Consider the following 21,428-nt stretch of genomic DNA (forward strand, 5'->3'; position numbering starts at 1 on the left):
CTATTACCTAGTGTTAGACTGTATCGTTGTGATAGTGAGAATGCGAAACAAAATATCTTGGTTCGGTCCCTGATCGGACAGTGGGTTTTGTGTTTGTTACAAAATCTTCAACAATGTTAAATGAAGTTTAGAAATTATTATGCAAGAAGTTTGCAATAACCCTAACATAAAATAGGATTCATAAAATAACTATTACTAGCGGACGCTGTGAACTTTGTTTAGCCTTGAAAATTTTTAATTTTTTTTAAATAAATACCCAACAGAAAATATATTTGAAAAATCCCTCCAGCCGTTATTTTCTTTTTTTTTGAGGAGGGCAAATCATCCAATGACTTCGAGGGAGTGTCAAACTCTTACTGACTAAAAACCACCCCGTTCCTTCTTCTGCTTTTCGACAACCCCGGTAAATTAGTCCGCAGCTCCGGATCAGGCTGATGCCTGATCCGAAGCTGCGCCCTACTGGGCCCCATCTGTGGTGGTCTGATGGCTCTTTGAGGCGCGCGCTGAACGCGACGCGCCGAAGATTTGCACTTAGCAACACAGTTAGCGATTCATTTTAAATATAGATGTGATGTGTACCACTGCATATTGCAGTTAAAAGATCACATTACGTCTATAAAATCAAGTCATAGCCAACGTGTGACCATAATAAAATCATATGAAGCCATTCTTTCCACACATTCTCGTCGACACTAACTTTCAGTACGTACCTCTGTTCGTTTCGTTGTGGATGCGATGCACAATGTTCCAACTTGTCCCATAAATACCACCGTAACGGCGATTTCACTCCACTGGGAATATGAACTTTGTCTACGGTCAAATATTTTTGCATATCTATTTTTCTTTTATGCATTTTTTACCTGCTGTGACCAAATCTTTTTGAGTTTAAGAGTATTGTTGGTGTTTCTCCTTACATTACCTAATTGATCAAGTGGCTAGCAAAGAAGAATATATTATGACGCGTTTTTCGAAAATTTTCACGTTAGCACGAAGTCAGAAATTGATCATTGATTCTTTATTTGTTACATGTAAGTAGGTGTTGCATTATAAGCTTGTGTACTTCGAAAATTGTAAAGTGTGACAATACATAATAATATGCGTTGTTTTACCGTTTATAAGTAAATACCTTTTGTTCTTTTTTTAAGGGTGGAAAATGATCCAATGACTTATTCAGCCTTCGATGAGGTAAGAGGGAGAGTCAGACTCTTACTAGCTGAAAACGAATCCGTTCCTAGCTGTAGAAGAGCAAGAGGCTCTTCGAGCCTTAGCTTTTTAATCTGATTTCAGCGGACAGTGAAAAACAGCGAAAATTGAGGTCAATGAACAGTTCATTGACCTCACTTTTCGCAGTGTCCCTAAATACTACAAGCTCCTTAGGCATTACCTAGAAACGTTAGCAAAAGAATTAAAGTCAAGTTGTTACTTTTGAAGGAAAAACAAAGAATAACAATTCAAGTAAAAACATTTACAAAACACGGCTTTAGTAAGTAACGCCCCAAAAATATAATTTCGTGACGTTTTTACAAACATTAATACTATTTTACCGTGCCCTATAGAGCGGATGACGTGCTGCTCAAGAATGTGAGTCCCGGTGCGACTTGTAACTAGTAGAACTATACTCGAAATCCGTAAACCATACATTTCAATGAATATGATTCACTACTGGTGTAGGCCGGATATATAGGAAGGCCGGCAACGCATTTGTGACTCCTCTGGTGTTGTGGGTGTCCATGGGCAGCGCTAATCACTTACCATCAGGTCACACGTAAGTTCGTTTGCCCCCTTTTCCTTAAAAAAAAGTTATTATAGAAAATAGAAATGTCGTAATCAATATAACTTTGAAGTCACGTTTCTTCAAAGCAGCCATTGAGTGTAATAATTAATTAAAGAATATCTTCCACCTCAATGGAATCTCAAAAGTAAGTGAAATCAAAATTGAAGAGTGCCCAATTATGAACTCGATTCCAAATGACGTCACGCCCTACAAGAGACGGAGAACGCGCAGTTTAAATATTACCTCGTCTAATTTTGAATTTCAATAATCAATTAACTACAAATCACGGTTTATACTCACGTAAATTATTGGAGAAAAGTTCTACTAGTTTCGAGCCAGAGGGACTCTTCATCATGAGTATCGTTTCGTGACTTTTCTCCAATAATTTAGGTGAGTAAACCGTGATTTTTAGTTAATTAAGTATATGTCTCACGTAAGTTATTATAAAAATATTCAATAATAAATTTTAATAAACTCTCTGTTTGGTTAATCGAATGATCGCAACAGCACCTGTCGAGCAATTTTAGGTTCTATTCCCGACAAACGCAAAGAAAAATCTGGAAAGGATTTATTGTCTTTAGTAAATTCTAAGCGACCAACTTATTGTGCATTATTTACAATATTTTTTCCCACTATATATACCAAGAAATTATTTCTCTCATATTCAGCAACTCAGCATCTCATCAGCAAAAGCAGGAAATAACTGGAAGAATACACATCGTATTGCACCGGTCCCTAAGTTAATGGTCTTATTTATCCAATCCCTTGTTTATTCGAATCCAATTTGCAAGTCCCTTCCGTAACGATGATAATACGATATTTCGCTGATTCTCAAATATTGCAATATGTCGGCAAGGCATGCTCCTTCAGTATACTCGAGTGGAGCTTACGATGGAATGTAATAACAGAGATAGCGACGTTTTCGCGAACATAATGCGTACAATTTGAAATCGCGAAATGCCTCCACGAGCAATTCGCAAAATATTCTTTACCGCTGTGCAAAAAATATAACGGATTTTTTATTATCTTCCCTCGTATTTCGTAATCGCTGCCAAAAGGTACTTAGCTGATGTTCGTTTTCTCTTGAACTTCTTATTATCTGAGTGCTGTTAACATTAGAGGTCATTATTCCTGGATTTACTGAGAAATGGATACTTCAATATGTTTGGATAATTTCGTTTTGATCTTTTTCTAGGGCCGTTTTTTCGAATAACATTTAAACAGACAGTAACCCAATTACTTAACGAATACTTGTTATTTATTTTGCAAAGGTTGTATTTAGAGCGGAGCATTTGAATACCGCGAGTTGAAAGGCATGAATGAAATTTATGCACACACACTTGCTAAAAAATGCCAGACTACTGTCCGAGTCCCGCATTCAACGGTCTTTCGACGTAATAAAATGCTGGCCTTTCTCGTACGAATTCAAAAATGACATAGAATCGTCGGCGCGCTGAATATCCCGAGTATTCGTAACGAGACCCCTTCATTCAATGCCGCGGGTTTATTCTATCTTGTATACCGTATTTCATAAAACCCCCATTTTAATGAGGTTTCCACCGCATAAGTTCTCTTTTAATTACAGCTATCTGAAAAACTTTAAAAATAAAATAAGCGTAAAATTGTGTGCCGTCGAATTCAAGCTGTGGGTTTTTAATTTTAGAAAAATGTATTTATTTATTTTCTGTATTCAAATGTCATTACTTATTTGCAGCTCAAATGTATTTTCCTTTTAATTTTAAAATAAAAGACTTTTTAGTGTTCGTGTTTCCATTTGTTTATAAAAGACCATTCGGAAAGCACTCACCGGAAAGCAGTTGTATACTGCAACAAATAATTTTCTGTTTACAAAAGAAAATTCCACGTTCAATTCTGTGGTTTAATATACACGGCGCAACAATATAAATACAACAGGATCATCGTGAAATAAATAAATGTAATCTTATTGCTGAAAATGTCGGAAACGACTGCTTTATATTTCACATACAATAACAGTTCAATATCAAATAAATCGGGATTTGTACGACATTGTTTTTTTCGAAAACTAAGATATCCTTTCGAAGCTACACTTCCATTCGGAAGGAGTACCTAGCTTCACTGACAGACAGTCATTCAATTTGACCTTACAAAAGTGCCTAATTTGGGATTAATTGAAATAAATGCTTTGACTTTAACTTTGATAATAGCTAACACTAAGCAGTAATTTTTATATCCTCTCCCTTCAAGTCATTGCCCTCTACTATTTGACAAAATAAGAGGCAAAGTCAAAGTCAAAGCATTTATTTCAATTAATCCTAAATTAGGCACTTTTGAAACGTCAAATTAAATTGTCCGTCAGTCTGTCTGTCAGTGAAGCTAGGCGCTCGTTCCAAAGTGTTGCTTCGAATGGAGAAGAACGAGCAAGAAACTCCATCGTTACTCTTTTAAAAAAATGTTTTTTACAATATCTCTAATACATTATTTGATCATTTACCTATTGTATATATATGTAGGAACAATGTAACGATAATACAGCATCAAAACTAAAGGGACAATAAAACCAATTTGTAAAGAATGTAAAATAAAAAAGCGGGCTGTTTCAAACATAGTGCCCATATGTACACTTACAATTTTGAAATAATGCTTCTATACAAATAAAAAATAATCCTTAATTTAATTTTTCAAATAAATAAATAACTGCTTGATGCCACAGGATCCCTAGACTACATTGGAATAAATTAGTACTTTAATTTAACGTGTAACTAGTGATCGTATTAGAGCATTGTCTAGTGTGAGCGAGTATCCAGTGGAACCGGACGAACATGCTGCCACACATTTTTATCTTCAATATAATCTGACAGTTTATAATATGCCTGTTTACACAGTTCACGCTTTATACAAGATTTAAATTTTTTCTCGTTCAGATTCAGTATGGTGGTTGGTAGTTTATTGTAACACTTAACACAAAATCCCATGAAGGATTTCTGCACTTTGGACAATCGGAATTGCGGTATAGCTAACTTATTTTTACCTCTCGTATTAAAATTGTGTCTGTCGCTTCTTTTTTCAAACAATTGTTGATGTTTCCTGACGTACATAATATTTTCGTATATGAATTGAGAAGGCACTGTAAGAATGTTTATAGTTTTAAATAGTTCTCTCAAAGATTCGCGACGGGGCAAGTTATATATTGCTCGAATAGCTCGCTTTTGCAAAATAAAAATTGATTCTACATCCGCGAGGCGAGTAAGTTATTTTAGTTTATTACACATATCTGCCAGTATAAGCTGAACGTTGAATGTGTGGAAAGATCATAAAAAGCGAGACCATAGTAAATTGGTTATGTATAGCTTTATAATATGTAGTCAAGTGTATACAAGAAAAGTTTAAGAAGTTAATAAAGAAATAAATAGTAAATTCTACTAACGCCACGTTGTTATAACTTTCAAGGAAAAACTCCTTGTTAAGTGCCAAGCAACAACTAACAGTTCCAAATCTAGCGTTGAACTATTTTTATACGGAAAAACATAATTTGTGTTAGTAAACTTTTAACTTCGTTAATAATGTCATATGTCGATAAATGTGTAGTCTAGTGTGAAAAACTTAGACATGTAGGTGTAGGAAATAGGTCAATATTCCGTTTAGGATGTTTTTATAATATTGTATATGAGATAAGGTCCCTATATCTATACATATAATAAAATCGTAGAAAAGTGCTGTCTGTACATTGAAAATAAAAATAAAAAAAATAGCAGGGGTTATTGTTATGTCGATGTCGAACCCAAAAATGTAATTAACTTTTTTTTTGTCTGATTGTCTGTTTGTCTGTTTGTCTGTTTGTCTGTTTGTCTGTTTGTCTGTTTGTCTGTTTGTCTGTTTGTCTGTTTGTCTGTTTGTCTGTTTGTCTGTTCGTCTGTGCGCGCTAATCTCAGAAACGGCTGATCCGAGTTGGATGCGGTTTTCACGAATATATTGTGGGATGCTTAAATTTACATTTAGTGTTTGTTTCATGTCAATCGGTTCATAAATAAAAAAGTTATGTCAAATTAAAGAATCACGTCAAACATTCTATGCTCATACCATTAATCTCCGCAACTATTTGACGGATTTGGTTGAAATTTGGTACAGATATAGTTTAGAACCTTAGAAAGGATAGATAGATAGATATATTTTTATTTCAAAAATCAAAAAATAAAAATAAGAAATAAATTATTTATAAATAATTCTATGTCGATCGTTACACGACTTCGGTTCATGTTATTGTTTTAATTTATCGAAAAAAAGTAAATAAATAGTAAAAAGGTATGAAAAAAATAATATCAATATAATAAAACATTTAGTACAAAGAAAATGCTCTAACGGAGTATAGATAATTCTATGTCGATCGTTACACGACTTCGGTTCATGTTATTGTTTTAATTCATCGAAAAAAAGTAAATAAATAGTAAAAAGGTATGAAAAAAATAATATCAATATAATTAAACTTTTAATACAAAGAAAATGCCCGAACGGAGTATAAATAAATAATCCAAGTTGTCTTTATCCTCGATAGATGGTGTTGGGATCGAAATAGATCGCGCTATGGTTTCGTTACATTCATTTGGTTGGGTATCGGCCGAGCGCTTCGGTACTATCGTAGAAAAAGTGTATTATCAGTCGTATGATTATTTCGACACCAGCAATTTATACTACGCTAACTCGAAATTTGGAAAAAATTTTTATGCCAAGTTGCTTAAAATGTGTGTTTACATACGTCATAAAAAAAATTGAGATGAAATATGCAAAAATAAGAAAGTTACAAATCTTATAAAACGCTAAGTAAAGGTACTTTTTGAAATCACTCGATTTATATTACGCCAACTATTATTAGCGGAGTGTGCGCGAGGATCACTTTGGTCAAAGTCCGTGCAACACTGCACTAACTCATAGTTAGCGTAGTTTTGTGCGTTCGTGTGTATACTTGTTCGTTTGTAAAATGAACGACTTAGCGACCTTTACATAGTAAATACTTATATGTTAACGTATTAATTAGTTTATTAATGGTACGTTGACTATTCTTTTTGTAAGTAAGTACATGTTCTTTATAAAATATTGAAATATGCATCAGATGATTGATCATGCACTACGACGTCCCGTACTACACTACGCTAACATAAGTTAGACGTGTATAAGATGTAATTTTTTTTGATGAATTACGTTTATATACGTCTAACTTGCGCTAAATCAAAAAATAGAAATAATTAAGGAAATATAAATATGAGATATTACAATGAATAAATTAAATATTAAGCATACCAAATTTCAAAAAAGTATCTTAATTAATGTAAAAGTTATCACGTTTTTCCCTTTAAACGCCTCTACTGTAAAGTACGCTTTTTGAGTTAGCGCAGTATAAATTGCTGGTGTCGATTTGTCTGTAGTGGTCCTGCTGTTTCGTATATTCTAAATTGGTTTCGTTGTATTTGTCAATTAATAAGTTTATTTGTTGGGTTTTCCTGGTTTTTTGGTTAAACTATTTAACGTAGGTTTAGTTTGATATCGATTATTAGTAGTTACTGTAGTTAGTTTTTTTAATAAAATTATTATTTAGTTTAAGCTTGGTTATTATAGCATAGAGGATAGGTTGTAATATAGTTTCTTTTTTAATTGTTATAAATTCGTAATTCGTAGCTTTCTTTAGTTTTAAGTTAGTTTAAGTCCGTTTTTAAACTATTTTTTCAATGCCCTAAGTGAGTATACATCTATTAAATTCAAACGCAGAGCTCATTATGTTGATTTTTGAAGAGTTCCCTGGAATATCTTCCACATCTCATTTTTGAAGAGATCCCGCGAGATCGGGAACTATGTGGTTAAAACCAAAAATTTGCCGGAAGTCACTATTCCACGCGAACGAAGTCGCGGGCAAAAGCTAGTATGTATATAAAAAATAATTTCTGTTCTTTAGTCTCGGTAAAACTCGAGAAAAGCTGGAACGATTGGCCTAATCTTGGCTTTGAATTATTTTTATAAATCTAGAGAAGGTTTAAAATGTGAGAACCAAATATTTGAAGCGGTACGAAGATTGCCGGGCAATCTAGGTATAATAATTATATAATACATTACATATACATAGGTATGATTACTGATCGTGGTGACCCGGAGGTTTAAGAAAACCTACCATCGACAGTCACATTGGTACTATACCAATGTGACTTTTTGCTATTTACATATACGCTCTAAGATTATTTAGATACCACTGATAAACGGTGAAGGAAAACATCGCGAGGAAACCTTGACTTATAATTTCTTATAATAAGCTTGAAATCGCCAACCCGCATTGAACAAGCGTAGTGATTAATGCTCAAACCTTCTCCGTGCGAGGACAGGCCTTTGGTCACTATTGTCCGCATATAGGCTGTTGTTGCTGATGATATATGGTTTTCTGACTTTTTCTTTATCATGTGCTAAATATACATAGCTTCTCACTGCTACCTACCATTACTATAAATAAAAAAATATAATAGGTATAAAAAAAAATCTCTTGAATAAAAAATACAGGAAAAAAAAACATTTAAAATATTCAATGTCCAATATATTTCGTTAAAAGTGCACAAGGACAGCTGTAGTACAATAAAAAAAAAGAAAAATAAACGTGATTTTGCTTTACACTGGGACGGCATCAAACTTTAATTGGAATGCAAAAGCAAAATGTTGGACGGACGTAAGTGAAACAATAATAAAAACGTACGAACACATCCCCCTTTATTTCCACGTTGATTGGAGAAAACAAAAGGTAGCTCTGTATGGATTGAAGGCCTCAGCACCGGACAGCACAGACAGAAAACGATTTATGTTTACACAAAAGCCCTGAAAATCTGCGCACATTCGCAAAAATATTTTTGGCTAATTGTCCACGTTGCTAGGTGTGTTTTGTACCCAATTTTGGGGTTTCGTTATTGACAGTTTTCTTCCTTTTACTGGTTATCTTACTTTGGGTTATTTGGGTTTAGTGTTTATGTCCTTTATTTTTTATATAAATTTTTTTAATAAGAAAAGGGGCGTTTATCGTGAAGTTCTATGAAATGCGTAATCTGACGGGCACTGAAATAAAAATTATGTATCTACTTCATAGACATACATAAAATTTTGTATATTTAGTCAGGAAGCTGCTAGAATAAAATACGCGTCGTTAAAATGTATATAATAATTGTCGTCTCATCCATATTCAATGCAGTCTCTCGCGTGTTGATACAAAACTTTATGCTGTAATAAACTTTTCGTAGTTCCACTTTATTAATGTCCACGTGTGGACGTAATTCTGTGATATTTGGTGTGCAGGTAAATATATAAAAGTGATATAGTATTGTTATCGTTGTTGTAACATGGAGAAAAAAACTGTCACATATTTTTAGCCTTTGTATTCATAATAAAAGAACATAATATAAAATTGCCATAACGGAATAATATTACAAAAAAAAAATCTTAGTATCTTGTAGAAATGGACACGTTCTGAAATTTTATTGTCAGTTTTGATTACAATCACAATTTTTGACAACTCAGTAAATGAAGTCAGCGATCCGAATAATCCTTACCTTGAAACCGTGAGAGCAGGTTTCTGGGAATCCTTTGACCCCGAAAAATAACAGCAATTTGGGGGAAAATTGTAGCTCAATTTCCAATACAGCACAGTGCTCGTAAATCTCTAACAATCACGTCGAAAAAATGTGACTTTTTGTATCCTGTATACCCTCAAATTATCTGCCGAACTTGATTTATACAGTGTACAAAATATTTTTGTATTAATACGATGAAATAAATTGTACAATGACATGGGAGCGGAGTTTATTTATTGCTTCGCTATAACGGGGCAAGTTTTCCCATAAATTGGGGCTCCATAACATTAAGGGACACTGCATTCTGACTGTGTTGAACTTTTTAACAAGCTCACTAAGCATTTTTATGGGCTGACAAAGAGTAAATGTATTCATGTCTATACTTTAGCTGTACGAGTTTGGAAACTTGTAAAATAAAATGTTTACGATGTATTTGGAGGTAAATGTTGCTTTGGAAACGAATACGACCTTCGGAACATGCAGAATTGAGATCCAACGGAGAATTGATGCTGGAAGTATTTCTGTTGCTACTTTTGTCTCATACTGCGGAACTCAGAGTTTTAATGGTTACTTAACCGCGTCCTTAGTAATCATTATATGACTCGACTGAATACGACAGATAGAATGATATGTAACAACTTTTATATGATATACATTTACGTGCTATAGTTATTTATAGTATTCATAGTTTAAAATCAAGTGAGCTCAATCATCGGAATACTTATCTCAAACGATTATAATTACACTGTCACACTAAACACAACTTTATTTCTAAGTCCAAAAGAAACGAAATAAAATATCTGTCACGGTTTAAGTTTTCCAAGGTAAGATACTGTAGGTAATACTGGAGTGGCGGAAGAACAAGCTTACTCAGAAACCGATATTGGCTTACCGTTGGCTCGGCCAGCGCAATAATCTTACTACGGAACTAAACTACCGAGCTGAGAGCTAAGTCTACTGAAAATTTACTATTTTTCTACTAGTTCCAGGTTCCACAATAATCGATTTCAGAAAAGTTATTTTATAAACATTTTTGGTCATTTTATCTCTTCCTATAATTATAAATAAAAATCAATTGCTGTCGAATGATTGTAAGTGCGACTGCCGGGCAACGGGTGTCGGGTTCGATTCCCGGATCGGGCAAAGTATAACTGGGTTTGTTTCTATTTTTCGAAATTTTTTCAGTAGAAACACGGAGTTTGGAAATGTGCCCAGTATATGGCTCCCCCCTATTACATGGGAGTTATAAAACAAATGGTGAAAATTGGGTTACATTGTATAGTAATGCACGTGCCAAAATGTGCAGGTAAACTCTACCTCCCCATTTGGATATAAAAAGCGTGACGTTGTGTATACGAAATCCATCACCAATTTATAAAATTTAACTTCATGAAAGAAGCTAAGCTGAGTATAACCTCAACTACAATCTAGTTTACATAAACCCAAGTCATAGAAACTTAAGTTAAGTAAGTTATGTTAAATAATTTTTACTTTATACTTTAGCTTGTAATAGTTAACTGAAGAACTTAACTTGTTACTACACCTGTAACTTTCATAATACCTGACTTCAAAGTTAATTAGGGCCATGTAAGTTTTAAGTGTAGTCTGAAATATAGTAAAACTACTTTTCGACGTAGTATGAACATTGATATAGTATTAGGAGGTATTTAAGTATTCTATGTGTGTTTTGTAATATAGTTTTATGTTTGACATTCGATTTTGTAGTTTAATGTCTGCAAAAGGTCGATAAATAAACCTATTTGTCATCGTAATACAACTTAATATTCAATGGTTTAGTTATTTAACGCCAGTTACCTGTGTAACTTATAAATTATACATATGCATACAAATTAATTCTTAATAATGTCAAGTTGGTCCGGGTCCAAAACCTACCAACGGCAAGTACCAATGTGACTTTTTCAAAATTACATGTATTTTCTAAGATTATTGAGACACCACTGACAAACAGTGAAGGAAACTTTAACCTTCTCCGTGCGAGAAGATTCCTTTGGACAGCACTGGCCACTTAAAGGCTGTTGATGTGATACAAATTCATATAGGCGCCTACATCAAACAGAAACAATAAGGTTCATAATAAAAAAAGGCAACTCACAGCCAATCACTTTGGCAAATGACCGTTTCGAAGAAAATTAACTTAATTTAAAAATGACGTCTTAAAAATCAGCCTCTTGGTGTTGACAGATTGTGTTCATCTCAAAATGAACTTCCGCTAAATATGACACGGATGGTTATGAAGCAAAGATTGATATCTCCGTTTATATGTAATAGACGTTGAAAAACTCATCAATTTTTCCTCTCCGTATATTTTCTTATAGCATAACGGTGAAGGCGCGTTTTAGTGCAAATTGAGAACGGCGAATCACTTTTGCGAACACCTAGAGCCTAAAATATTGAATGAGCTGGTTTCACTGGCTTTTACTTTAGACAGGCTATATCTAGGAAATAAATTAAAGGCGTTTTGGTGAATCTGTGATATTTTATTCGGGTCTTAAGATATTTTGTGTGTAAATTCCAAGAAATACAGGGTGCCTTTAATAATACACTTTAGGCGAGTATTGAAAGTTAGCCAATTACCCCCCTTCCCAATCCCCGATGGTGTTTCGGGTGTCCATGGGCTGCGGCGATTGCTTACCATCAGATGATCCATCTGCTCGTTTACCGGCTTATACCATAAAAAAGATCCCAGCTATTTTAAAAATGGAAAAACGTATTCTATCTTATAATAAGACATGAGCTAACGAAAAAAAAAGCTAAGTACACACTATTACTTGAACAAAAGCCGGAAAAAAGGGGTTGCTCCCTACTAACAGACAAAAGACCATTAGAAAATTATGCAAATATTTTAGTGAGGGCTCTTAGAACCCTGACCTTTTTGTAGCAATAGTACAAACAGCCCGATATCAAAGCCTCTTTGATGTGGCACACAATTTACTGATTGTTAAAGGAGAAACAGTTGCCTTTTTCAGTATTCCGTATTCAGTAGATGTAACGCCCCAGTTATTACCTTGAGGAGTGAGTTTTAATTTTAACTTTTTCGTTGATTTCCTTAAGAGTTCTTGTGAAACCAGATCTCCGGTCTTTGTTGCCGCTTTTAACTGAAGCTTGTTTCCGCTGGGGAAGCAATTTTAACTTGTTTAATTTAAAAGAATCGGGTTAGTTGCTAAACTGTGTTTAGTGTGAATTTAAATGTTTTATACAAGTTTTGAGTTAATATTTAGGAGGGTTTTTGGTTTAATGTTTCAGTTGTAGAATAAGATTTTTAGCGTACTTTTTAAAGCGTCGCAGTTTTTTTAGTGGTCGTTAAAAAGCAGCCGCACTTTCATGTTATTTTTTACCGATCAAGGAATTTTAAAGAATACTTTAAGTATTATAAAGAATACTTTTCAAAATAGCCCATTTTGATATGATATGATAGTTAACTTTTTCACAATGCATCGCTGTAGCTCAAACTAATAACCATTTTAATAACTGTTAGTGTGTTGGACACTGAACTTTTTAGCGTGAAACCAAGTATGTGGGCCATAAACCGTAATTTGGCACAAATAGCACGCCCATTAACACGTGATACATACGGCTGTAACGCCTAACTAACTGGTTAGGAGACCAAGATTTACGGGGTAACCAGTAAACTTAATTTACTATGATCATAAGGATTAACTGTTATTGTAAGTATCACATCACATCATCAGCCGATAAGTGGCCACTGCTGACCAAAGGCCTCTTCTAACACGGAGAAGGTTTGAGCATTAATCACCACTCTTGCTCAATGCGGGTTGGCGATTTCGCCGATTTCACTGTTTGACAGTGATGTCCAAATAATCTAAGAAAGTACATACAACTTGGAAAATGTCACATTGGTACTTGCCTTTGGCAAGTTTTAAACCCGCTCATTCTCATGTATAAGAAGCTGGCGTCTTAAAACATCGGACCACCACGACATCCTACATATCAACTGCTATTAATATGTAGTTAGTTATTAAAAGTGTTTAATATAGCAGAGAAAAGTTCATAAATCTTCAATCTAGACTAAAAAATCCTATTCGGAAAATACTCCTGAACATTCATGCAGAAAAATGTCGATCGATCTTTAAATAGTAACCATAGGTAAAAAGTTCACAGTATACGTCAATAAATAAATATTTTTTTAAAAATATACAAAATAAAATAGTTTTCAATAAGTCCGTGTATCACGGACCGACCACAGAAGCGGCAGATGTCATTTACACAGAGCCCGTTGTTATTATACCTACATGTGCATGTATTTCCACACTGCAGAATAATCGTAAATATGAATGTGGGCTTGTTGGTTGGCCAGTCTTTAGTAAATCTACATGTATACCTAATCTAGTAGACGATTATTAGACAGGATTATTAATAATTTTATTATAACTTTTGTGAGACATACTAAATTAATTATTATGTTATCGGCTTACTCACGTAACTGTTTGACGCGGAACTCGACTAAGTTTTTACTGATTAGGGATTATTAATTTTTAAAAGACTTAAGTAATAGTTTCTAAAGAGACATAAAAGTCAAAACACAAAAATACTTTATTTCTTTTACTAACCCTACTAATAACCCACCTGTGACTCCTCTGGTGTCCTTGGGTGGCACTGGCGTTTACTATCAGGTTCTCTATCTGCTCGATTGCCCCCTATTTCATAGAAAACTACATCCACCTCAGGCTACTATCAGCACTTTATAAGGATAGCAGCTTAGTCCAGCTCCTTTAAATAAAGTTAATTCTGGGATCGTAAGTTATGTAAACTGAAAATTTCTATGCACCTCAAAAAGATAATATAAGGCCTTACATAATATCTTGATTTGCCCATTATACTATGTATATTGTATGTATATAGGTACATAAAAATTACTCAGCCCTATTTATTTCACACTGTATGCAGACACACTGATAATGCACATATTACGAATGCCTTTATAAAACAAATGGGTCGTTTCATTAAAGTAATAAATTGTTCGCACTTTATTACATTTTATTTATAAACTGCAATTACATTGCTTATCGTTCGGTACAAGGTTTAAAATATTAACATGTTTTAAAGTACATTTTCAACATCACCATCATGCAGCCCACCTACGGCTAGGCTGTGTAAAGGTCTTTCTTTTTTTCCGCATTAAGAATAATAATGAAGACATTATAAAAGTGCATTAAAAATATTTGAATAAATGTAGTATCAGAAATTAACCACGAAGTGAGAGACAGTTTACCGAAGAACCAATTTCCTCGATTCCCCAATAACCCTTAAATCCTTAACCCCAAAACTTATACCATAAAAAATTAACACACAATGTGACTACCTATTGAAAATTCTCTCCCCTCTCAATAACAATTAGGTACCATACAATATCAACCAATAGTCTGCAATGCACGAGATAAGAGCATAATATCTAATTTGCTTACTAACGATACACTTATATTCAACTTCGACCCCATGATAGCTTATACTCGTTAACCAATGGCAATGAAACGCATTTGTACCCTTAGTTTGCTTTACGTTGAACGAAAACGAAACGAGAGCGCGTTCGGCGCTCTGATTGGTCGGCGCGAATGAACAAACCAATAAAAGCACGCGAACGCGCTCTCGTTTCGAACTCGTTGAACGTAAAACAACTCGTACTAAGCCCTCTGATCTTCATAAACGTAACAAGTTTAGTTTCGTATAACCGTTAACTGAATTGACATTCAAATAAATAATGATCATGAAACTATTATAATTCATACCATACCTAAAATCTATCCTATTGAAAAATCTAATGACGACGATTTTGAAAGAGCTACCATCAATGCTTTTGTAATTAGATGCTTAAAAAGGATTATCTACCGAGAACGCCCTTTACAAAATTTTATTTAGGTATATACTTAAAAAGAAATATCTATCAAGAATATCCTTTATTTAATTTTTTCCCTAGTTACCAAGCTGACGATTACAGAGGCATAGCGCCTTCCAGAAACTTCTATCACACGCAATGGCGTGCAGTGACACGTATAATTTGCTAAAAAATGGCGACATAAAACTTCGTTTTCTAATAAATTGCGACATTACGAACGCTTTTATTACACAATCGAGATTGTGAGGCCTACACAATATGGTGTTCGAGTGTAATTTTATACAATTGTATTAGATTAGGTGCGTAAGTAGTGATGGAGTTGAGCCCAGATTAAATTACTTGTAGTGTCTCTGTCACTTCTTTAATATTTATCATTTCTTCAACTTCTATTTTTTAGTAGGTTTATGTTAATAAACCTACTTACACTTACCTTAATCTATTATTATTCAATCTGTTTTGGAAGATCTCTCGTTTCACCTCCAGCTATGATTACAGCAACATTGGCGACACTCGGCAGAACTTTGTATTGCTTTCACATAAAATAACATTTTTGTATTAGGTACCTATTATACCTTATATAAAAATCTTGTATTATAAGCAGAAATAATAATGCGACTTGCGACTGATACCATGATGTTCATAAAGTTCAATTCTAGTATATTTTATGCACGATTTCTATTTCAATTTGTAATATAGCTTTCCAATAAATGGCAAAAATGCAAACATTAATCCCTCGAACAAAAACAAGCATTGTAAACAAAAGTGTATATTGAATAATGTATTGAAAGAGCTTTGTAACAACAGTTCGCGATATGCAAATATAGGTAGCCTAATCCGATGGCAGTGATGTCAAATTGAAATTCCATGTCGGAAAGCTGCAATCCGTTGAGTTTGAACAACGCATCGCTGCCATTTTGAATTCCATCAAAAATACGTGTAGTTTTTGACTGGAATTTTCTGAATAACCGCATGAACGGGGATTGGTAAACAGCGCCCTCTGTGACGCAAAATGGCCGACTAGTGTCAATAAAATAGTTTTTTTTTACTCTGGGATTAAAATGAGTTTTTGGAAATGGATTATGTTTAATTTACTTCACCTTAGGCTGGTTTTTTCTCGATGATAATAGGAGTAAATGTACCTAACCTTTGACTCAAACCGGGAATCTAACCCTGCTATGTTATGTTACCAAAATTTGTCGTCAAGAATCTTGTATCAGTCAAACACTGCGCCACTCGTCTATAAAACATATTAGGTACTAGTTTTCTAAAGGTTAATTTAGGTTAAGTTTTAAGTTTAGGTCAATTTAGTCCAACTATCTCAAACATGGCGAGAGTGCGGGCGATTTATTACATTAATTAATGTTGGAAAATATTTCTAATGAGAATATCTTTTTTAAATTATGCTGTTGATAAAATCAATAACGTATTTTCAGGTTCACGGCTATGATTTTCATGGACCAATGGGCACGGTTGCGCAAAGAACAAATAATACATCTTAAACTTCTTTTGTGTAATAACATATCAAATTGGACATAAGTTCTAAATTGAATTGTCTCTGTAGACATCAAAATTGATACGTTCTACAATACATGTTCCAGTGACCGCTTACAACTCAAACATGCTCTGTAAATTACCATAATATTCACAAGAGCGTAGACCAATATCATACCCAAGCATGCCCAAATCCCCATACAACAGTGTCCGAGCAGACACACCCAGATTAGCACGCCTTGGTGTACATACATAATGCAGTTTCATATAAGTATGCATGTCGGCCGCACGAACGTTCCAACGGCACAATACATGCACATAAATGCCGTTCATCAAATCAGCCGGCGCCGCGACCGGCACAATTCAATTTTGAAATACGCTCACAAAGCGTGCCCGCTACATTGTTTACTATTCCCATTTACGCGTCGACGAAAAAATGACACGCCACACGATTTCATGCAAATATTCTGATCATAAACAAAGCTCCCCAAATACATAATTAAATACATACAACACAACCCTTTTGTAAGTACCCCAGTAGGTGATAAAACGAGTGGGCCGGAATTAATATTGCGGTGTACCACCATTAGATAAATTAATCCGAAATTAAATGCGCCCACCGCATAATTAATAATGTAGAACAACATTAAAAGATTGTGTTTTCTCAAGGCGTCGGCGGTTTTCTCAAAGAGTGGCCCGAGGCTCAGACCGTTTCTTTTGAGACTTAATGAGACTCATGCTTGGAGGGGCTGCTTTGCCTAATTCCGTTTGCTTTGAGAGGCGCGCGGTGCGTGCGCGAGCAAGCCACACGCACGTCTGTGATCGCTCAAGTGAGCAAACTCGTAATGTTACTCTTCAAAACATTTTGTAATTTAAAACTTTGTGAGTGAATAATACAACAACATAATATATTCTTACATAATATTTTATTTCAGAAATATGGTTAGACAATACATACTAAATAATTAAACTTATGTTAATAATGCGCAAAATCGATTACGGATCGCCACATCCAAACAAAATTATGAATTATGGTCAACTTTGCGCATCGCATAAATTTTAATTGTAGGTATAAATAACTATTTTACAGAAATATAATTTTGCCCTATTTCACTCTAGCACACACCCGTTTATTAATATTATTAAATTATTCAGATTAAGCTACGTTAAAGTCTGTCAGTGATGACTAGCATTTGAACCTAGTCCAAGCCGAGTTACGATAGAAAATATTACAATTCTGTTACATTTCAAATTAGTTTACTTACTTAGAGGGAACAGTTATATCTACAACGATATTATGAGCTTTGCACAAGTTCGAGGCGCAATTTTATTTCATATAGCCACATAAAATAATGTTTCGCAGAAAATCTAATATGTACAACATTATACTTTTACCTTAACCTATAACTGGATTATGTTTTACCGATATATTTTGTCGTCGTGGGGAGGCAAGCTAATGAAGTATGGCGCGGGTGGGGGTGGTGCTAAGTACCTTACTGATCCTGGTCCAGACTGCACCTTGTGTGGCAAAGTGGCGTTGGACAACGATGGTGGTGGCAGCGTGCCAGCATAGCCCGGCCATGGTGGACCCCACATTGGTGGACCTCCAGCCGTCGGACTGCTGGCCAGCGGACCACCGCGATACGAAGTAGATGTCATCCTCAAGCGAACAATACAAATGACCACTATCAATATAGCTATAAATGCTACCACTCCGCCCACAATTCCAATAATTAAATTATCATCATTGTTTGAAGTCGCCACTCCGACGACTGGAGCTCCTTTTGGCTCTCCGCTTACTTTGGGACGGTCATGTGAAGGTGCCACTGACCAAATTATGTCTGGCTCCGAAGAAGTGCGCACTAAACGTGGAGTAGGTGTTGTAGAGATACTACTTGAAGTAGGTGTTGTTCTACGTCGTGTTTCACAAGTTAGTTCGTCGTCTCCTATCTCTACTAACAAAAATCCTGACAAATGGTCCGGAGATTCGCATCGAACATCGTTAACTCCTACATTTGGCAACCATCTCCTAAGCGCTCGAGCATTACAATCACAACGAATCGGATTAGTATCTAAGCCAAACATTGAGAGATCCGCCCGTCGATCGTCTAAAGACACTAAAAGCTGCGGTTGTAAAGTTGTCAATTGACTTCCAGCTACATCAATAGTTATTTGCGAAGATCTAGGCAACGGGAAGAGCAATGCGGGCGGCAAACTTGTAATTGAAGTGTTTCTAAACTTCACAGTAATTGCGGGAGCTTTTAAACCTGCTAGTACACCAGAAGACACCGTTTTGAGTCTCGACCCTCTAATACCTAACTCTTCCAATCGTGGGTGTAATATGGAATGTAACTGATCGGCACCAATAGTCGTGTCTTTCACTTCAACATCCAATTTTTCTAAAGCTAATAGATACTGTAAAGCACCTTGAACATCAAAGTAGCCTAACCTAGGATATCCGTAAGCTCTTAACTCAACCAAATTAGGTAACGATCTAAAAGCATTTTTCTCAATTCTAGTACATCTTTCCAAATTTCCAATATCTAAAACTTGTAGCGAAGAAAGATTTTCAAAGTTTCCGTCCATGATCATTACCATTGGGTTCCCAGAAATATTAAGTAGCAAAAGATTTTTAAGTTTGGGCCACGAAAGCGCTAGTGACCCGGTGACGTCAGTAATTTGATTTTGCGAGAGGTCCAGTGATTCTAATAATGTTGTTCGAGTGAAAGTTTTTTCTGATAACTTGGTAATGTTGTTGTAAGATAAGTTCAACTTGTGTAGAAATGGTGTCTCAAGTTGTCCGAATTCTTTGATACCGGTACCCGCAAGGTTTAGGTCACGCACTGTTTTTGGTTCAGTCAAAACGTTGTTAATCGTTTTTTCAGAGAGAGGATTGTAAGACAAGTCCAATTTCTTGATATTAACCATAACGCTATCTTCAGCCGGTATATCGATTATTTGATTACGTGACAAATCTACCGACGACACGAAAAAGTATTGCTTTTGTAAAGCCCTCAACGGAGGATGCTCAAACAAGTTTCTGCTCAAATCAATATTTTCAAGCATGTGGAGCCTCGATCGCTCGAAAATATTGTCCGGTAATTCAGTAAGTAGGTTGCCGCCTAAATTCAATACTTCTAATCGAATGAGTCCTTCGAACAGTCTATCTCCCAACCGATCGATTTTATTATTTGACAAATCCAAATACTGGATTTGTGTTGAATTATGAAAAGCCATTTCGCTTATTGACTCAAGTTCATTTCTACCTAATAAGATAGTCCTTAATTTCGGAAGTCTGGCAAAATCGAGCTCATCTACGTTCTTAAGAGCATTACCAGATAAATCCACTAATTCAAGATATTGTAAAGTACTTATAAGTTCTGACGGGAAGAAGTTGAACTTATTGTTAGTAAGTATGATTTCTCTCAAGCGTGGGTGGATTTTAAACGAGGACGGGAACAAGTAACTGAGTTGGTTGTCAGAAAGATCTATAACTTCGAGACTCGTTCCGGTGTTGAAGAACTCCCCCTTAAATGCGTTCAGCTGGTTGCCTTTCAGAGATAAGTACTGTATTGACATCACGTTCACGAAAGCTGGCGTTCTAATATTCACGATATTATTGTAAGACAAGTCCAAGTGAGTTAAGTTTCTAAGATTTTTAAATGTATTCTCTGAAACTTCTGTTAACAGATTGTTCGACAAATATATCCGTCTTAGGTTGAAATTCTTGGAAAACAGATTTACTGGAAGTGCTTTCAAACCGACGTTGCTTAGATCAATGCTCATTAACGCTGGATTATTTTGGAATACGTTTTGATGTAGTACGTTCATATGCGAATTGCGACTAAGATTAAGATGAGTTAAGCTTGGAATGAATTCGAATGCATCGACTGGTATTTCGGATATTTGATTATCTGAAATGTCTAAGAACCAAAGACTGACAAACTTTAACGGTTCGCCGACAAACTCTAGTATCCTGTTTTGGCTTAGCGAGAGGAATTGTAGAGATTGTTCTAATCCACTAAACACTTCAGCGCTGATTGAGTTCAGTAGATTTCCCGACAGATCTAAATGGTGTAAAGTTTTGAAATGGTCGAATGCTCCAGGTGGTAGTTCCCTAATGACGTTTCTTGATAGTACTAGTGACGTCACTCTGTCGGATACCGATTTGAGGATGTCACTGGAGAGTGCGGTGACTCTGTTGTAGCCTAGATGTACTGACACGAGGCTCGGCAGGCGAGACAGAGCTGTCGCAGGAATGAGTAAGATGTTGTTGTCTCGTAGAAGCAGCGTTTCCAAACTTGTTAGACCGTCGAAGGCATCGTCTTCCACCTGGAAAGTTAATAAGATTTCATATAACTTAAGTATTTCAAAATAAGAGTCCTTGTATTTCAAAAACATATAAAAATAAATAGGCACTTGATACTTGCCCATAGAAACTATAGAAAGAAATAAATCCCATATGCATGCTTAGCACGTGTAATATACTCACAGTACGAAGTGCATTGACCCCAACGTCCAAGTAGCGAAGCTGAGTGAGTCCGACGAAGGTGCCAGGTGCTAGTTTCACCAAATTGTTCCTGCTCAGGTCCAATACTTGTAGAGACACCAGAGTACTCAAGTGGCTGTTGTCTATATTCTGCAATAAAAGAATAAGGTTCACTAAGACTGTTGATAGCTAATGAGGATTTAATGAAGATGAGCCTTCATTGTGCCTAAC

At 35.3% G+C, this 21,428-nt stretch overlaps 1 protein-coding gene across 2 annotated transcripts in view; it reads right to left on the reverse strand.

Moving 5' to 3' along the window:
* Window positions 1–17,612: 17,612 nt before the first annotated feature.
* LOC118269582 (protein artichoke) overlaps window positions 17,613–21,428 on the reverse strand; it is a 120,398-nt gene continuing 116,582 nt past the window's right edge. For both annotated transcript variants that reach the window (XM_035584752.2, XM_035584753.2), the window contains exons 7-8: window positions 21,201–21,347; window positions 17,613–21,040 (exon numbers count right to left, since the gene is read on the reverse strand). In XM_035584752.2, the coding sequence (XP_035440645.2) occupies window positions 18,128–21,040; window positions 21,201–21,347 (3,060 nt within the window). In that variant the 3' untranslated portion in view covers window positions 17,613–18,127. The remainder of the gene's footprint in view (window positions 21,041–21,200; window positions 21,348–21,428) is intronic.

This window comes from Spodoptera frugiperda, chromosome 30 (genome assembly GCF_023101765.2).
Source record: "Spodoptera frugiperda isolate SF20-4 chromosome 30, AGI-APGP_CSIRO_Sfru_2.0, whole genome shotgun sequence".
In the NCBI taxonomy this organism is placed as follows: Eukaryota; Metazoa; Arthropoda; class Insecta; order Lepidoptera; family Noctuidae; genus Spodoptera; species Spodoptera frugiperda.